At 70.8% G+C, this 17,522-nt stretch overlaps 3 protein-coding genes across 4 annotated transcripts; 2 read left to right on the top strand and 1 right to left on the bottom strand.

Moving 5' to 3' along the window:
- Window positions 1-753: 753 nt before the first annotated feature.
- On the top strand, window positions 754-8,597 carry EHD2 (EH domain containing 2). The gene is made up of 5 exons (XM_087778729.1): window positions 754-1,493; window positions 2,946-3,043; window positions 4,923-5,335; window positions 6,786-6,950; window positions 7,778-8,597. Exons 1-5 carry the CDS (start codon window positions 1,096-1,098, stop codon window positions 8,312-8,314), a joined length of 1,611 nt encoding a protein of 536 aa, XP_087634855.1. The 5' UTR covers window positions 754-1,095; the 3' UTR covers window positions 8,315-8,597.
- Window positions 8,598-9,476: 879 nt separating this feature from the next.
- NOP53 (NOP53 ribosome biogenesis factor) lies at window positions 9,477-13,871 on the top strand. Of its 2 annotated transcripts, XM_087729669.1 has the most exons (13): window positions 9,478-9,699; window positions 10,675-10,739; window positions 10,869-10,953; window positions 11,050-11,267; window positions 11,479-11,549; window positions 11,639-11,734; window positions 11,836-11,940; window positions 12,027-12,188; window positions 12,266-12,441; window positions 12,510-12,576; window positions 13,225-13,301; window positions 13,409-13,465; window positions 13,557-13,612. In XM_087729669.1, exons 1-13 carry the CDS (start codon window positions 9,503-9,505, stop codon window positions 13,561-13,563), a joined length of 1,383 nt encoding a protein of 460 aa, XP_087585795.1. In that variant the 5' UTR covers window positions 9,478-9,502; the 3' UTR covers window positions 13,564-13,612. The 2 variants fall into 2 exon arrangements, with proteins under 2 accessions (XP_087585794.1, XP_087585795.1); XM_087729668.1 differs by lacking the exon at window positions 11,050-11,267 and having other exon boundaries at window positions 9,477-9,699; window positions 13,557-13,871.
- A 9-nt stretch (window positions 13,872-13,880) lies between these two features.
- On the bottom strand, window positions 13,881-17,484 carry LOC104010609 (gap junction delta-2 protein). The gene is made up of 2 exons (XM_087729670.1): window positions 16,303-17,484; window positions 13,881-14,854 (listed from the first exon to the last, which is right to left on the bottom strand). The coding sequence occupies exons 1-2, from the start codon at window positions 16,371-16,373 to the stop codon at window positions 14,026-14,028; spliced, it is 900 nt and encodes a 299-aa protein (XP_087585796.1). The 5' UTR covers window positions 16,374-17,484; the 3' UTR covers window positions 13,881-14,025.
- Between the last annotated feature and the right edge of the window lie 38 nt (window positions 17,485-17,522).

The following is a 17,522-nucleotide window of genomic DNA, read 5'->3' on the forward strand; positions in this document are numbered from 1 at the left end:
AGGACCCGGATCTTGACCTACAGTCGGGGCTGGGGGCTCAGGGAGGAGACCCCGGACCCGGATCCCACCCGTGAGCGGGGCTGGGGGCTCGGGGGGGAGACCCCAGACCCAGATCCCACCCATGAATGAGTCTGGGGGCTCGGGGACGTGGTCTGGGACCCCAATCCTGGCTTGTGAGCGGGGCTGGGGGCTCAGGGAGGAGACCCCAGACCCGGATCCCACCCATGAATGAGTCTGGGGACTCGGGGAGGAGACCTGGGATCCCAGTCCTGGCTTGCGAGTGGGTCTGGGGGCTCGGGGACGTGGTCTGGGACCCCAGTCCTGGCTTGTGAGCGGGGCTGGGGTCCGGGGAGCCCCCGGGGCCGTCGCCGAGAGGGGCCGGGGGGGGGTCTCGGGAGCGGGGGGCTCGCCCGCGTCCCGCCGGCACGAGCCACGCAGCCGCCACGGGCCTCTCCGGCGCGGCCGCCGCCTGTCGCCGCCCTCCCCGGCCCCTCGCCGTGATTAATTTATTAATTTTGGGTTTGGTTTTTTTTTTTTTTCTTTTATGGCGCGGCCCGGGCTGCCCCCCCCCCGCCCCCATGATTTATGTGAATATATTCCCGCCCCGGCCCTTTTCTCCCCGCCGCCGCCTCCGGCCTGGGCGCAGATCTTCCGCGGCATCGCCGGCGTCGCCGCGAAGGCGTTCTCCTCCCGTGAAAATAAGAGGAAAAAAGGGGAGGAAAAAAGAAAAAAAAAAAAAAAAAAGAGAAAAAAAAAAAAAGGCAAAAAGCCAAGAAGTCGCTCGGGCCGGGAGCGGCGTTTCGCCGGGGGAAGCGGCGCCGGGACCCCGCCGCTGTTTTGGGGCCAAAAGGGCCGGGAAGGGGAAAAAAAAAACCCCCCGGCCTGGCGAAGCGCCTCGCCGGGAAGGCGAAACCCCCCCAAATCTGCTTTTCTTTTTGGGGGGGGGGGGGTTGAGGGCGGGAGGAGCGGGGGTCCGGCGGCACCCCATGGCCGAGCCCTCCGCCTGAGCCGGCCGCAGCCCCCCGCGGACCCGCCGTCGCTTCGGGGCGCGCGCCGGCCCCCCGCCGCGCCGGCAGCCCCCTGCCCGCCGCCGCCATGTTCAGCTGGATGAGGAAGAACGAGAGGAAGAGCCCGGAGGTGCTCCGCACCGTCACCCAGGGGCTGAAGAGCCTCTACAAGAAGAAGCTTTTACCGGTGGAAGAGTTTTACCGCTTCCACGATTTCCACTCGCCGGCGCTGGAGGACGCCGATTTCGACAACAAGCCGATGGTGTTGGTGGTGGGGCAATATTCCACCGGGAAAACCACGTTTATCCGTTACCTGCTGGAGCAGGACATCCCCGGCAGCCGGATCGGCCCCGAGCCCACCACCGATTCCTTCGTGGCCATCATGCACGGCGAGACCGAGGGCATCACGCCGGGCAACGCCCTCATCGTCGATCCCAAAAAACCTTTCCGCAAGCTCAATCCCTTCGGGAATACCTTCCTTAATCGGTGAGCCAGACCCCCCGCCCCCGCCCCCAGCGCCGGGCACCCCCACATGGAGCCCCCCCCCGGATCGGGATCCACCCGCGGATTCGCCGGGTTTTGCCCGGTTTTGACCGTTTCTGTCGATCCCACGCTGCGCCCTGGGGGGGTGGGAGCTGGGGGGTCCCCCCCATTATTTGGGGTCCCCCCATTATTTGGGGTCCCCCCCATTATTTGAGCTCCCCCCATTATTTGGGGTCCCCCCCATTATTTGGGGTCCCTCCCATTATTTGGCATCCCCCGCATTTGAGCTCCCCCCCCATTATTTGGGGTCCCCCCCCGTTATTTGAGGTCCCCCCCCATTATTTGAGCTCCCCCCCCATTATTTGAGGTCCCCCCCATTTGGGTCCCCCCCATTATTTGAGCTCCCCCCCCATTATTTGCCCCCCCCCCCCCCATTTGAGGTCCCCCCCATTATTTGGGGTCCCCCCCCATTATTTGAGCTCCCCCGCCATCATTTGGGGTCCCCCCCCCATTTGGGGGCCCCCCCCTTGGGAATGGGGGGGATCCGCTCCCTGCCACGCGGGGGGGGGGGTGGGGGGGGACGAGCCCGGCGTCAGGAAGGCGGCCCCGCAGCCGCCCCCCCCCCCCCTCGGAAAGTTGCCGGCAGGGCTGGCGCAGGGAGGGGGACCCCCCGGGACCCCCCACCCTCACGGACCCCCCCACCCTCACGGACCCCCCCCACGGACACGAGTGGGTGCTGCCCACTCGCTCCCCCTTCCCTCCTGCAGCCCCCGGGGGGGCTGGGGGTTCGGGGGGGGGCAAGGGGGGTCGGGGGGTTCAGGGGGCATTCAGGGGGGTCTGGGGGGTCCGGGGGGCAGAGGGTTCAGGGGGGTCTGGAGGGTCCAGAGGGATCAGGGGGTCCGGAGGGGTCCGGGAGAGGCTCGGGGGGTCCGGGGGGGCCAGGGGGGTCTGGGGGGTTCAGGGGGGTCTGGGAGAGACTCAGTGGGGTCTGGGGGGGCCGGGGTGGGGTCGGGGACATTCACGGGGTTCAGGGGGGTCTGGGGGGGTCTGGAGGGGGTTCAGGGGGGTCCAGGAGGGTCCAGGGGGGTCTGGAGGAATCCGGGGGGTTCAGGGGGGTCTGGGGGGGTTGGAGGGATGCGGGGAGGCTTGGGGGGTCTGGAGGGGGTTCAGGGGGGTCAGGGAGGGTCTGGGGGGTCTGGAGGGATCCGGGAGGGTCGGGGGGCTCGGGGGGGTCTAGGGGGGTTACAGGGGGCCGGGGGAGGCTCGGGGGGTTCAGCGGGGTCCACGGGGGTCTGGTGGGATCCAGGGGGTTCAGGGGGTCCGGGGGGGGCTCGGGTGGGGTTCGGGGGGGTCCAGGGGCTCCGGGGAGGCTCAGGGGGGTCCGGGGGGGTCCCGGGAGGCTCGGGGGGGTTCAGGGGGGTCCCGGGGGGTCCTAACGCGGCTGCTCCCGCGCAGGTTCATGTGCGCCCACCTCCCCAACCAGGTGCTGGAGAGCATCAGCCTGATCGACACCCCCGGGATCCTGTCGGGGGCCAAGCAGCGCGTCAGCCGCGGTGAGGGGCGCGGGGGCGAAGTGCAAGGGGGGCAAAATGGGGGGGCAGGGTTTAACGGGGGGCAAAACGGGGGTGCAAGGTGTAAGGAGGTGGGGACTGGGGGGTGCAAAATGGGGGGGCAAAGTGCAAGGGGTGCAAAATGGGGGTGCAAAGCGCAGCGGGGTGCCGATGGCGGTGCAAGGTTTAAGGGGGTGCAAAATGGGGGTGCAAAGTGTAAGGGGGTGCAGCCGGGGGGGGGGGGCGAGGTTTCGTGGGGTGCTGCTGGGGGGTGCAGGGCGCAGCGTGGGGCCCGCGGGGGTTGCGAAACCCCGCGGGGTGGGGTGCTGCGGGGGGGGGGGGCTGCCAAGGGGGGGGCTGCCAGCGCTCCCCCCCCCCCGCTGCTCCCCAGGGCCGGGGGGAGCGAGGGGGGGTCCCGCGGGGCGGGGGGGGTCCGGGGCCCCCTCTCCGGAGCCATGGCCGGGGTGGGGGGCTCCCCCCCCCCGCGACGCCGGGGTCGCTGCCAACTTTCCAGCCCGGCTGCGGAGGCCGGGCCCCCCCCGGGCCCCCCCCCGTCTTCCTTCCCCACCCCGAAACCTTCGGCCTCTGCCAAGAGCCCTGGCACCGGCCGCCGAAACGGCCCCGGGGGGGGGGGGCTTGGCTGGGGGAGACCCCCTGGGAAAGGGGGGGGACTGGGAAAGGGGGGCTGGGAAGGGAGGGCTGGGAAAGGGGGGGCTGGGAAAGGGGGGGGACTGGGAAAGGGGGACTGGGAAAGGGGGAGGGGCTGGGAAAGGGGGGCTGGGAAAGGGGGGAACTGGGAAAGGGGGGGACTGGGAAAGGGGGCTGGGAAAGGGGGAGGACTGGGAAAGGGGGACTGGGAAAGGGGGGCTGGGAAGGGAGGGCTGGGAAAGGGGGGGACTGGGAAAGGGGGGCTGGGAAAGGGGGGAACTGGAAAAGGGGGACTGGGAAAGGGGGAGGGGCTGGGAAAGGGGGGAACTGGGAAAAGGGGGGACTGGGAAAGGGGGAGGGGCTGGGAAGGGGGGGTCAGGGCTGGGTCGGGGCTGGGTCAAGGCCAAATTCCTGGCCGGGCGCTCCCAGCCGCGGCACGCGCGGGTGGGGAGGGGGTCAAGGTCGGGGTCAAGGTCGGGGTCAAGGGCGAGGAGGGGCCGTGCCCAGGGCTCCGCTTGCCTTTTTTGGTGCTTTTCTCTGGGCTGGCGGGGCTGCGGGGGCCGGCGCGGGGGGGGCTGGGGCTGGGGTTAGGCTGGGGCTAGGACCGGGGTTAGGATTAGGGTTAGGTTGGGGTTCGGATTAGGGTTAGGTTGGGATTGGGCTGGGGTTGGGGTTAGGATTGGGGTTAGGATTAGGGTTAGGTTGGGGTTGGGGTTAGGATTGGGGTTAGGTTGGAGTTAGGATTGGGGTTAGGATTAGGGTTAGGTTGGAGCTGGGATTAGGTTGGGGCTGGGGCTAGGACTGAGGTTAGTATTAGGGTTAGGTTGGGATTAGGTTGGGGCTGGGGTTAGGATTAGGGTTAGGTTGGGGCTGGGGTTAGGCTGGGGTTAGGACTGGGGTTAGGATTAGGGTTAGGTTGGGATTAGGTTGGGGTTGGGTTTAGGATTGGGGTTAGGTTGGGGTTGGGATTAGGTTGGGGTTGGGGTTAGTTAGGGTTGAGGTTGGGGTTGGGGTTGTGGTTAGGCTTGGAGTTGGGATTAGGGTTAGGTTTGAGGTTGGGATTGGCGTTTGGGGTTGGGATTTGGGGTCCAGTTTCAGGTTAGGGCTGGGATTAGAGTTAGGACTGGGATTAGGGCTGGGCTTAGGGTTAGGGTTGGGGTTGGGGCTGGGGTTAGGGCTGGGTTTTGGGCTCCGGCGGGGGGGATCCCCAATTCCCGCCTCCCCCCCTGCCCAGGCTACGACTTCCCGGCCGTGCTGCAGTGGTTCGCCGAGCGCGTGGACCTCATCATCCTCCTCTTCGACGCCCACAAGCTGGAGATCTCGGACGAGTTCTCCGAGGCCATCCGAGCCCTCAAGGGCAACGAGGACAAGATCCGGGTGGTCCTGAACAAGGCCGACATGGTGGAGACGCAGCAGCTGATGCGCGTCTACGGGGCGCTGATGTGGTCCCTGGGGAAGGTGTTCAACACCCCCGAGGTGCTGCGCGTCTTCATCGGCTCCTTCTGGTCCGAGCCGCTCCTCATCGCCGACAACCGGCAGCTCTTTGAGCTGGAGGAGCAGGACTTGTTCCAGGACATCCAGAACCTGCCCCGCCATGCCGCCCTGAGGAAGCTCAATGACCTCGTCAAGCGGGCACGGCTCGTCAGGGTGAGTGCGGCCGACGGGGGCGCGGCAAGGGGCCACCAGGGCTCCGGGGGGCTCTCCGGGGGAGCCAGGGGGCCACCAGGGCTCCGGGGGGCTCTCCGTGGCTCCATGGCAGCCAAGGGGACACCAGGGCTCCTTGGGGCTCTCTGTGGTGGCCAAGGGGACACCAGGGCTCCTTGGGGCTCTCCATGGCTCCAAGGGGCCACCAGGACTCCGTGGGGCTCTCCATGGTAGCCAAGGGGACACCAGGGCTCCTTGGGGCTCTCCATGGCTCCAAGGGACCACCAGGACTCCGTGGGGCTCTCTGTGGTGGCCAAGGGGACACCAGGGCTCCTTGGGACTCTCTAGTAGCCAAGGGGACACCAGGGCTCCTTGGGGCTCTCCATGGCTCCAAGGGGCCACCAGGACTCCGTGGGGCTCTCTGTGGTGGCCAAGGGGACACCAGGGCTCCTTGGGGCTCTCCGTGGTAGCCAAGGGGCCACCAGGGCTCTGTGGGGCTCTCCGTGGCTCCAAGGGGACACCAGGGCTCCTTGGGGCTCTCCGTGGCGGCCAAGGGGCCACCAGGGCTCCCCGTGGCGGCCAAGGGACCACCAGGGCTCCCCGTGGTAGCCAAGGGGCCACCGGGGCTCTGTGGGGCTCTCCGTGGCTCCAAGGGGACACCAGGGCTCCTTGGGGCTCTCCGTGGCGGCCAAGGGGCCACCAGGGCTCCCTGTGGTGGCCAAGGGGCCACCGGGGCTCCGTGGGGCTCTCCGTGGCTCCGGGAGGAGAAGGAGCGTTGATGGTTTGGGGTCCCCTCCTTGGCCCCAGGAGGTGGCCCCGGGGGTCCCGCAGCCCCCGTGGCTCCCGGCCACCTCCAACAATGGCCCCGTTGCCAAGGGGGGGGACGTCATCGCGTCCCCCCCCCGCCCCATCCTGTGCCTGGCTTCCTCGTTAAGGGCTTCCCGTGAGGTAACGCCTTCCGCCCCCGTAATCGCAGACTAATTAACGCCCCCCGCGCCCAGGCCAGCTCCCCCCCGTGCGGGGACCCCCAGGACCGCGGGGGGCTGGGGGCTGCGGTGGCCCCGTGGCCGAGCCCATCGCCCTGGCGGCTGGCCACGGGGCCCGGGGCGGAAAGCGGTGGCGGCGGGGTTGGCGTTATTCCCCGTCTCCCTCTTCCCCCTCCGCCGGCCTTATCGCATCCGGCCACCTGCGGCCGCGGCCCTTTGTGCGGCGCATCCGCCGCCCGCGACGCTCGGGGCCGGGGCCGGGGCCAGCACCGCCACGCACGGGACAGGGTGGGATTGGGATTGGGAATGGGATTGGGATTGGGACGGGGCCACGGGGCGGGCGCCGTGGGACTCTCCCCGGTTTCGGGGAGGCTCCGAGACGCGGAGGGGACCCGGGCGCCCGGGCACGGCGCCGTGCCGTGCCGTGCCGTGCCGGGGGCCCTGACGGAGCCCCGCGCTGCCCCCAGGTCCACGCGCACATCATCAGCCGCCTGAAGAAGGAGATGCCCTCCGTCTTCGGGAAGGACAACAAGAAGAAGCAGCTGATCGCCAAACTGCCGCTCCTCTTCACCCGCATCCAGCTGGAGCATCACATCCCGCCCGGAGACTTCCCCGACTGCGCCCGCATGCAGGTGGGCACCGCGGCGGATCCGGTCCCCCGCGCCGGGATGCTGGGCCCCGCGCCGGGATGCTGGGCCCCGCGCCGGGATGCTGAGCCCCGTACTGGGATGCTGAGCCCTGTGCCGGGGTGTCCAGCGGGTTGCTGAGCCCCGTGCTGGAATGCTGGGCCCCGCGCCGGGATGCTGAGCCCCTTACCGGGATGCTGAGCCCCGTGCCAGGATGCTGGGCCCCGTGCCAGGGGTCTCTCAGGATGCAGACCCCCGTGCTGGGATGCAGACCCCAATGCCGGGGCCTCTTGGGATGCAGACCCCCGTGCCAGGATGCCCGCTGGGATGCAGACCCCCGTGCCGGGGTCTCTCGGGATGCAGACCCCCATACTGGGGTGTCCGCCGGGATGCAGACCCCGATGCCGGGGTGTCCGTCAGGATGCAGACCCCAATGCCGGGATGCCCGCCGGGATGCAGACCCCCGTGCCGGGGTCTCTCGGGATGCAGACCCCCGTGCCGGGATGCAGACCCCAATGCTGGGGTCTCTCGGGATGCAGACCCCCGTGCCAGGATGCAGACCCCCGTGCCAGGGTCTCTCGGGATGCAGACCCCCGTGCCGGGATGCAGACCCCCGTGCCGGGGTCTCTCGGGATGCAGGCCCCAATGCTGGGGTCTCTTGGGATGCAGACCCCCGTGCCGGGGCCTCTTGGGATGCAGACCACCGTGCCGGGATGCAGACCACCGTGCCGGGGCCACTCGGGATGCAGACCCCCGTGCCGGGATGCAGACCCCCGTGCCGGGGCCTCTCGGCCTGCTGCTGACCCCCCCCGCGCGCCCCCTCCCCGCTCCAGGAGCTGCTGCTGGTCCACGACTTCGCCCGCTTCCCGGGGCTGAAGCCGCGGATGCTGGAGGCGCTGGACGAGCTCCTGACCACCGACATCGCCGCCCTGATGCCGCTGCTGCGCCAGGAGGAGCTGGAAGCGCCCGAGGGTGCCGGCGTGCAGGGGGGAGCCTTCGACGGCACCCGCCAGGGCCCCTTCGGCGGGGCGGAGGAGGAGGAGGAGGAAGGCGAGGACGAGGAGGAATGGGTGGTGACGAAGGACAAGGCCAAGTACGACGAGATCTTCTACGGGCTGGCGCCGCTGGGGGGGAAGCTGAGCGGGCGGCGGGCGCGGGGCTGGATGGTGAGCAGCAACCTGCCCAGCTCCGTGCTGGGCCGCATCTGGCAGCTGAGCGACGTGGACCGGGACGGGATGCTGGACGCCGAGGAGTTCGCCCTGGCCGGCCACCTCATCGGCGCCAAGCTGGAGGGGAGGGGGCTGCCGGCCGACCTGCCCCCCCGCCTCGTGCCCCCCTCCAAGCGCCGCCCCAAGGGCTCCGCAGAGTGACCCCCCGGGACCCCCCCAGAGCCCCTCAGGACCCCCAGAGACCCCCCCCGGGACCCCCTGGGACCCTCCGGGACCCCCAGAGACCCCCCAGAGACCCCCGAGACCTCCTGGGACCCCCCAAGACCCCCAGAGCCCCCCAGGACACCCAGAGACCCCTCCCAGCACCCCCTGGGACCCCCAGAGGCCCCCCAGAGACCCCTGGGACCCTCTCAGGACCCCCAGAGACCCCTGGGACCTCCTGGGACCCTCCGGGACCCCCAGAGACTCCCCAGAGACCCCGAGACCTCCTGGGACCCTCCGGGACCCCCAGAGACCCCCCCAGAGACCCCTGGGACCCCCTGGGACCCTCTGGGACCCCCAGAGAGACCCCTGAGACCTTCTGGGACCCCCCCAAGACCCCCAGAGCCCCCCAAGACCCCCAAAGACCCCCCCAGAGCCCCCAGGACTCCCAGGGACCTCCTGGGACCCCCCTGGGTCCCCAGAGGCCCCCTGGGACCCCCGGGACCCTCTGGGACCCCCAGAGCCCCCCAGGACCCGCTGGGGCCCCCCCGGGGCCCCCCGGGCCCCAATAAAGGGAGGATGCGGGTGATGGAGCCGGTGTGGTTGGGGCAGCGGGTGTGCGGGGGGGGGGGGGGGAGTGTGCAAGGGGGGGTGCAAGGGGGGCGTGCAAGAGAGGGAGCGTGCAAGGGCTGTGTGTGCAAGGGGGGAGCGTGCAAAGGGGGGTGTGCAAGAGCGTGGGTATGCGGGGGGAGCGTGCAAGGGAGGGGGGTGCGAGGGGGGGTTGAGTGTGCAAGGGGAGGCGTGCAAGGGGCGTGGGCACGCGAGGAGGGGTCGTGCAAGGGAGGGGGGCTGCGTGCAAAGGAGGGGGGGCCGGCGGCGCAGGTGGGCCGAGCACACGCGTGTCCAGGCGTGAGGGCGCGGGCGGGGGCGGGCGGCCCGGGGCACATCTGGGCTCACAGCTGGAGCCGCTCCGGGGGGCCCAGCCCCCCCCCCGCCCCCCGGGTGTTGGGGGGGGGTCCTCACATCTGGAGCCCCCCCCGCCAGCAGCTGGACCCCGCCCTTCCCAAGATGGCGGCCCTGCCCTCCCCAAGATGGCGACCCGGCCTTCCCCGCCCTCCCCAAGATGGCGGCCGGAAGTGGCGGCGAGGCGCTTCCGCCCGGCCCCGCCGCCTGCTCGTTCTTTTCAAGATGGCGGCGCCCGCGGCCTCCCCGTCGTTCCTGGGCCTGGGCCCCGGCTCCCGGGACCCCGCCGCCGCCCGCCGCCGCTCCCGCGGCCCCCGCAACCGTAAGAAGGGTTGGAAGCGCTGGGCCGGCCCCGAAGCGAGGCTGGGCCGCGAAATCGGCGACTTTCTCGAGGATGTGGCGCTGCAGCAGCGGGCCACGGGGTGAGCGGGGCGCGGGGGGGATTTGGGGGGGCTCTGAGGGTCGGGGGGGCTCTGAGGGGATTTGGGGGGTCTCAGAGGGGTCTGGGGGGTCTCAGAGGGGTTTGGGGGGCTCGGAGGGGTTTGGGGGGTCTGAGGGGTCTCAGAGGGGTTTGGGGGTCTCAGAGGGGGCTCGGAGGGGTTTGGGGGGCGCAGAGGGGTCTGAGGGGGTTTGGGGGTCTCAGAGGGGTTTGGGGGGCACAGAGGGGTTTGGGGGGTCTGAGGGGTCTCAGAGGGGGTTTGGGGAGCACAGAGGCGGCTCAGAGGGGGTTTGGGGGTCTCAGAGGGGGTTTGGGGGGCTCAGAGGGGTTTGGGGGGTCTGAGGGGTCTCAGAGGGGGTTTGGGGGGCTCAGAGGGGGTTTGGGGGGCTCAGAGGGGTTTGGGGGGTCTGAGGGGTCTCAGAGGGGGTTTGGGGGGGCACAGAGGGGTTTGGGGGGCACAGAGGGGTTTGGGGGCTCAGAGGGGTTTGGGGGGTCTGAGGGGTCTCAGAGGGGGTTTGGGGGGGCTCAGAGGGGGTTTGGGGGGCTCAGAGGGGTTTGGGGGGTCTGAGGGGTCTCAGAGGGGGTTTGGGGGGCACAGAGGGGTTTGGGGGGGCACAGAGGGGTTTGGGGGGCTCAGAGGGGTTTGGGGGGTCTGAGGGGTCTCAGAGGGGGTTTGGGGGGGCTCAGAGGGGGTTTGGGGGGCTCAGAGGGGTTTGGGGGGTCTGAGGGGTCTCAGAGGGGGTTTGGGGGGCACAGAGGGGTTTGGGGGGGGCACAGAGGGGTTTGGGGGGTCTGAGGGGTCTCAGAGGGGGTTTGGGGAGCACAGAGGCGGCTCAGAGGGGGTTTGGGGCTCTCAGAGGGGGTTTGGGGGGCTCAGAGGGGTTTGGGGGGTCTGAGGGGCCCCAGAGGGGGTTTGGGGGTCCCCTCACCCCCCGGCGGTGACGGGGTCCCCCCCCAGGGGCCTGATCGCGGAGCAGCCGGACGAGGGGCTCTTCTTCGTGGACACGGGCAACGCCGAGAAGGGTGAGGGGGGGGCGTTATGGGGGGGGGGGGGTCACCCCACGAGGGACCCTCGGGGTGCGCCGCGCCCCCCGTCCTTCCCGCCGCCTTTGGGGGTGACCCCTGTGTGTCGTCGTCCCCCCCCCCCCCAAGATCGGCAACTGAACAAGGGCAAGGAGAAGCCGCTCCACGTCGACCTGGGGCTGCAGCCCGGCCCCAAGGTGCCGGCACCCAAAAAGTGAGCGAGGGGGGCTTGGGGGGTGGAAATTGGGGGGTGTCGTGTCCCCCCCCCGGCTGAGCCCCGGCCGCCCCCCCCCCCTGCCCCCCCCCGCAGCATTTTGGCCCACCAGATTCCCAACGGGCGGAAGGAGAAACGGCGGCGGGAATTTTGGGAGAAGCGAGCGGAAAAGGGGGTGCTGCCCCGCGCCGAACGGCGCCTGCAGGCCCGGCTGCGGCGGGGGGGGGGCCCGCCGGGAAAAAACCCGGCAAAACCCCCGGAAACGGGGCGCTCCGACCCCGCCAGGGGCTTCTACGACATCTGGGCCGCCGACAGTAAGGAAGCGGGGGTTCGGGGTGAAAACCGGGGGGGCGGCGGAGGAGACGGGACGCAGGCGTGGGGTTGAGGCCCGGTTTATTGGCAGAGCGCGGCTGCCCCGCCTCGGGGGGGGGGGGGGGGGGGGGGGGTTCGGCGGCGCCGGCGCCCCCCCCCCCCCCCGTGGTGGGGGGCCGTGGGGACAGCGGGGGGGTGCCGGGGTCCCCGCAGACCCCCTGGACCGGGCGCTGGCGGGACAGGACGGCTGGTTCCTGCAGCAGACCAAGAAGCAGAGGGTGAAGGTGAGCCGCTTTGGGGGGGCTTTGGGGGGGGTGGGGGGGCTCCGGCAGGCCCCCCCCACCCCGCCTGTGCGACCGCCCCCCCCCCCCAGCGCCCCGCCAGGCTGCGGACGAAGCCCTCGCAGGTCCCCGCCGTGGAGGTCATCGCCGCCGGCGGCTCCTACAACCCCGCTTTCGAGGACCACCAGGTTTGGGGGGGGGGGGGGCGCGCGGCGGGCGCGGGGCGGCCCCCCCCCGGCGTCGGGGGTGACGGCGGCGCCGGTGTCTGTGTCCCCCCCCGACCCCGCAGGCGCTGCTGCTGCGAGCCCACGAGGCGGAGGTGAGGAAGAAGAGGGCGGAGGACAAGGTGGAGAGGCAGCTGAGGATCCCCGCCGGCGCCGAGCTCCCCACCGCGGTGAGACCCCGGACCCCCGGCGCGGTTTTTTGGGGGGGTGCGTTCCCGAATCGGGGTGCTGACCCCCCCCACCCCGTCCCCCCCAGGAGACGGTTTTCCAGGAGCAGTGCGAGGGGCTGCTGGAGGAGTCGGGGGACGAGGAGGACGGCGAGGAGCCGGCGGAGCCGGCGGACGCCCCGAAAACGGCGCCGCGGCGGGAGAAGAAGACGGAGCAGCAGCGCCGGCGGGAGAAGGAAGCCCGAGCCCTGGTGCGGGGACGGCGAGGGGACGCGCCGGGCGGGGGGCGCCGGGGTTTGCCGGCGTCCTGACGCGGTTGCGCCCGCAGGCGACCCGGCAGCGCCAGGAGAAGGCGGCGCGGTGCCGGCGGCAGGAGCTGTTCCGCTTGCGCCAGCTGCGGCGGCAGGTGAAGGGGTGGGAAGCGGAGCTGCTGCGGCGCCGGCAGGCGCGCCTGGCCAAGCGGCGGGCGAAGGAGGCGCTGCCCCGGCGCCTGGGGCGCCTCAGGTGAGTGGGGAGGGGGCGTGGGGGGCTGCCGCAGCCCCCCGCCCCCTCCCTGAGACCCCGCCCCGCAGGTACGAGGAGCCCGGCCCGGAGGTGCAGCTGAGCGACGAGCTGGCCGAGTCCCTGCGCAGGCTGAAGGTGGGGGGCGCCGCGGGGGGGGGTCCCCGCCGCGGGGGGGGGCGGGGGGCGCCGGCGCCCCGTGATGAGACCCATCCTTGCGCTACGAGGATTCGCAGCCCCCCTGCTTCGGGCTGGGAATGTGAAGGGTTTCGGGGTCCCGGGCTCTCGTCGCGTAGGCGAGGGCCTGGGTGCTGAGGGTGCCGGCGCCTCCCCAGCCGCTCGCGCCCCTACGGCGCCTCCCCAGCCGCTCGCGCCCCTACGGCGCCTCCCCAGCCGCTCACACCCCTGCACACCTCCCCAGCCGCTCGCGCCCCTACGGCGCCTCCCCAGCCGCTCACACCCCTGCACACCTCCCCAGCCGCTCGCGCCCCTATGGCGCCTCCCCAGCCACTTGCACTCCTGCGCACCTCCCCAGCCACTTGCGCCCCCACGGCGCCTCCCCAGCCGCTCGCGCCCCTATAGTGCCTCCCCAGCCGCTCGCGCCCCCACGGCGCCTCCCCAGCCGCTCGCGCCCCACAGCGCGGCACTCTTGGGTGTGAAATGGCTCCTCCGCTCCCCTCCTGCCGGGGAGGGGGCTTGCTGGAGCCCCCCCAGACCTGGCTGGGAGGTGGGGGAGTGGGTCCCCCGCCCCCCTGCGCCCCCCACAACGTCCCCTCCCCGTTTCAGCCCGAGGGCAGCGTCCTGCGCGACCGCTTCAAGAGCCTGCAGAAGAGGAACCTGATCGAGCCGCGGGAGAGGGCCAAGTGAGTGGGGGGGGCTCCCCCCAGCTCGGGGGGACTCCGGCTGCCCCCCAGATTTGGGGTAGGTGGGGGGGTCCATTTTTAACCCCTTTCCTCCTACCTCTCGCCAGGTTCAAGAGGAGATATCGCCTGAAATACGTGGAGAAGAGAGCCTTCCGGGAAGTGACGTGAGTGGGGCCGCCGTGGGGCCAGCGTGGGGCCGGCGTGGGGCCAGGTGCCCCCCCCCGCCCCTCCCTGATGGGCCGCTCTCCGTTTCAGGCTGTAGCCGCGGATCCGGCCGGGCGACGCGTCCCAATAAAACCCTTGGCAGATGGCGCCTGGCTCAGCCCCTTTCCCTTCTTTAGAGCTATTAGAGAGCGGATTAGAGGCCGCAAATCCGGGGGGAAGGGGGGGCCGGGCGGCTCGTGGCACCCGCGGTGCCGTGCTCGGGGCGGGGGGATCGTCCCGCGACACCCCCCGCGGCGCCGGTTAGAGCTCGGCGCTCGACCCGCCAACCCCTTTATTTACATCCCGGGGGGGCGGCGGGGGGCTCTGCCCCCCATCCCCTCTGCCGAATAAATACCCACCCACCCGTTGCCCCCCGGCGCGGAGGCCGGCGGGGCGCGGGTCGTGGGTCCGTCCCCCCCCACTCCCCGCTTGCACCATGACGCGATCGACGCCGAAAGCTGGCGTCAGCCCTTGCGGCAAACCGGAGCGGGGGGGCCCCGGCGATTTTGGGGCGGGGGGCTCAGACGTAGGCGGATTCGCTGGACTGCGTCCGGCCGAGCGCGGGCGCGGGGGCCGGCGGGGAGAGGTCCTTCTTGCGCACCTCCACCAGCGACTTGCGACGCGCTTGCACCCCGCGGACGGCAGCCTTGACCTTGCGCCAACCCAAATGGTTGAGCTCGGCCAGGTTGAGGAGGACGCAGACGCCGCTGACGGCGAACATGAAAACCAAAAAGACGGTCTTCTCGGTGGGCCGCGAGACGTAACACTCCACCTCCTTGACGCACGGGTAACGATCGCACTCGAAGATGGCCGGCACGTTGAATCCGTAGAGGAAATACTGCCCGGCCAGGAAGCCGATCTCCAGGGCGTTGCGGAAGACCACCTGGATGACGTAGAAACGGGAGATGCCCTCTTGCCGCTTGGCTTTGGAGCTGCGGGGGGGCCGCGGCGGCGGGCCGGGCAGCTCCTTCGCCTCCAGGCAGTCGGGTTCCTCCTTGCAGCCCCCCTCGGGGCTGGGTACCAGCACCCCGTTGAGCGTCTTGGTCTTCTTGGCTTCGCGCCCGTCCCGTTCCAGCAGCGGGTAGAGGAAGGAGTAGCGCCGTTCCCGTTGCTTGGCCGACTGGTGGACGGAGTAGGTGATGAAGCAGAGGCTGGGGGTGCAGACCAGGATGATCTGGAAGACCCAGTAGCGGATGTGGGAGATGGGGAAGGCCTTGTCGTAGCACGCCTGGTTGCAGCCCGGCTGCAGCGTGTTGCACATGAACATGGTCTGCTCGTCCTCGTACACCGTCTCTCCCACGATGGCCACGATCAGGATGCGGAAGATCACCACCACCGTCAGCAGGATCCTGGGAGGGAGCAGGGAGGGAGGAGGTGCGACCACCTGGACCCGGACGCGTGGGTTGGACCTGGACACGAGGGTCCCACCTGGACCCAGATGCATGGGTCCTACCTGGACCCAGACACCTGGATCCGACCTGGACACGTGGGTCCCACCTGGACCCCAATGCATGGGTCTGACCTGGACACGTGGGTCCCACCTGGACCCGGACGCGTGGGTTGGACCTGGACACGAGGGTCCCACCTGGACCCCAATGCATGGGTCTGACCTGGACACGTGGGTCCCACCTGGACCTGGACACGTGGGTCCCGCCTGGACCCGGACGCGTGGGTCGGACCTGGACACGTGGGTCCCACCTGGACCCCAACACGTGGGTTAGACCTGGACATGTGGGTCCCACGTGGACCCGGACGCATGGGTCCGACCTGGACATGTGGGTCCCACGTGGACCCCAACGCATGGGTTGGACCTGGACACGTGGGTCCCACTTGGACCCGGACACCTGGATCTGACCTGGACATGAGGGTCCCACCTGGACCCCAACGCGTGAGTTGGACCTGGACCCGGACACCTGGATCCGACCTGGACACGTGGGTCCCACCTGGACCCGGACACCTGGATCCAACCTGGACACGTGGGTCCCACCTGGACCCTGACGCGTGGGTCCCACCTGGACCCCGACGCGTGGGTCCCGCCTGGATCCCCAAGTTCTTCCGAGGCGCCATGTCCCAGGTGCCACCGCCCCTGACCTTGACGGCGCCCATCGGTGCTCGTCCCTGGCGGCTGCGGCTCTGCCAGGGGGTGGGGTGGTCGCCCCCCACCCCGGGGGGCAGCGGGACCCCCAGCACCCCCTGCGCCCCACGGCAAGGCGGGGCCGCGCCAGGCGCCCTGGGGGACCTGGGGTGCAGGTTTGGGGGACACGGCCTGCAGGTTTTGCGGGACGCAGGGTGCAGGTTTGGGGGACGCGGGGTGCAGATTTAGGGTACTCGGGGTGCAGTTTTGGGGACGCGCCCGCTGTCGGGGGACACGTGGGGACCTTTTTCTGTCCCCTCTCCCCCAGCTGCGCCTCAGCGGGGACGGCCCCGTCTCCCCGCGGCGAGGACCGCCCCCCCCCCCCGGGACCGACCCCCCGGGGGGAAGGGGGCCCCCGGGGCTGTGACCGTCCCCACGCTGTCCCTTGTCCTGAGTGTCCCCGTTATCACATCTGTCACCTCCTGCCAGCGGGGAGGTGACAGCGGGGCGGGTGACGGCGGGTCCCTCCGCCACCCCCACACGGGGGGCCACCTCCCAGCCTCTTGCCGGGGGGGGGGGGCGCCCTGGGGGGACGCCCCGTGGGTGACGCCACCCCCCCCCCCCCCCGCGCTCCCCCACGGGCAGCTCCTGACCCGGGGGGGGCCTGGGGGCCGTGGGCCCGTGGGGGGGTCCCGCGACCCCCCCCCCGCGCCGTGGGCTCACCTCCCGATCATGGTGGAGTGCTGCTGCACCGCCGCCTCCAGCAGCCGCTCCAGGATGGTCCATTCGCCCATGGCGCCGGGAGCGGGGGGCGCCGGCCCGGGCCCCCCCCCGCCCCGCCGGGCCCCCCCCGCTCAGCGCCGCGGCCCCATCCCCGCCGCAGACCGCAGCCGCCGACCGGGAGCGCCGAGCGCGGCCCCGGCTGTGCGCGGCCCCGGGGAGCGGCGGGAGCGCGCGGGGCGGCCCCGGGACCGGCGGGGGGGGGCGATGGACGGGCCACACGGGGGGGAGGCACTGGTCATACTGGGGGTGATGCACTGGCTGTACTGGGGGGAGGCACTGGTTATACTGGGGGTGATGCACTGGCTGTACTGGGGGGAGGCGCTGGTTATACTGGGGGTGATGCACTGGCTGTACTGGGGGGAGGCACTGGTTATACTGGGGGTGATGCACTGGCTGTACTGGGGGGATACACTGGTTATACTGGGGGTGATGCACTGGCTGTACTGGGGGGATACACTGGCTGTACTGGGGGGATGCACTGGTTATACTGGGGGTGATGCACTGGCTGTACTGGGGGTGAGGCACTGGCTGTACTGGGGGGAGGCACTGGTTATACTGGGGGTGATGCACTGGCTGTACTGGGGGGAGGCACTGGTTATACTGGGGGTGATGCACTGGTTATACTGGGGGTGATGCACTGGCTGTACTGGGGGGAGGCACTGGTTATACTGGGGGTGATGCACTGGCTGTACTGGGGAGATGCACTGGTTATACTGGGGGTGATGCACTGGCTGTACTGGGGGGAGGCACTGGTTATACTGGGGGTGATGCACTGGTTATACTGGGGGTGATGCACTGGCTGTACTGGGGGGAGGCACTGGTTATACTGGGGGTGATGCACTGGTTATACTGGGGGTGATGCACTGGCTGTACTGGGGGGATGCACTGGTTATACTGGGGGTGATGCACTGGCTGTACTGGGGGTGAGGCACTGGCTGTACTGGGGGGATGCACAGGCCATACTGGGGGGGGAGGCATAGGCCATACGGGAGGGGCACTGGCCCCACTGGGGGAGGCACTGGCCACACGGGGGGGGGCACTGGTTATACTGGGAGAGGCACTGGCCACACTGGGGGGACGGGGCACACCCCGAGCGCACCCAAAAAGGCGCGGGGGGCCGATGGGGGGCGGGGGGCCCGTCCCGGTGCCGCCGGGGCTCC

This window comes from Nipponia nippon, unplaced genomic scaffold, assembly GCF_047370975.1.
Source record: "Nipponia nippon isolate SJK-2023a ecotype South Korea unplaced genomic scaffold, ASM4737097v1 scaffold_46, whole genome shotgun sequence".
Lineage (NCBI taxonomy): Eukaryota > Metazoa > Chordata > Aves > Pelecaniformes > Threskiornithidae > Nipponia > Nipponia nippon.

Bases quoted from the DNA above. Each gene is read 5' to 3' on its own strand.
- EHD2 (XM_087778729.1), top strand. From the start codon at position 1,096: ATGTTCAGCTGGATGAGGAAGAACGAGAGGAAGAGCCCGGAGGTGCTC. The intron at 3,044-4,922 runs GTGAGGGGCGCG...CCCCCTGCCCAG, and splicing joins CAAGCAGCGCGTCAGCCGCG to GCTACGACTTCCCGGCCGTG. The intron at 5,336-6,785 runs GTGAGTGCGGCC...CGCTGCCCCCAG, and splicing joins AGCGGGCACGGCTCGTCAGG to GTCCACGCGCACATCATCAG.
- NOP53 (XM_087729668.1), top strand. From the start codon at position 9,503: ATGGCGGCGCCCGCGGCCTCCCCGTCGTTCCTGGGCCTGGGCCCCGGC. The intron at 9,700-10,674 runs GTGAGCGGGGCG...GTCCCCCCCCAG, and splicing joins CTGCAGCAGCGGGCCACGGG to GGGCCTGATCGCGGAGCAGC. The intron at 11,550-11,638 runs GTGAGCCGCTTT...CCCCCCCCCCAG, and splicing joins CCAAGAAGCAGAGGGTGAAG to CGCCCCGCCAGGCTGCGGAC.
- LOC104010609 (XM_087729670.1), bottom strand. From the start codon at position 16,373: ATGGGCGAATGGACCATCCTGGAGCGGCTGCTGGAGGCGGCGGTGCAG. The intron at 14,855-16,302 runs GTGAGCCCACGG...GCTCCCTCCCAG, and splicing joins CACTCCACCATGATCGGGAG to GATCCTGCTGACGGTGGTGG.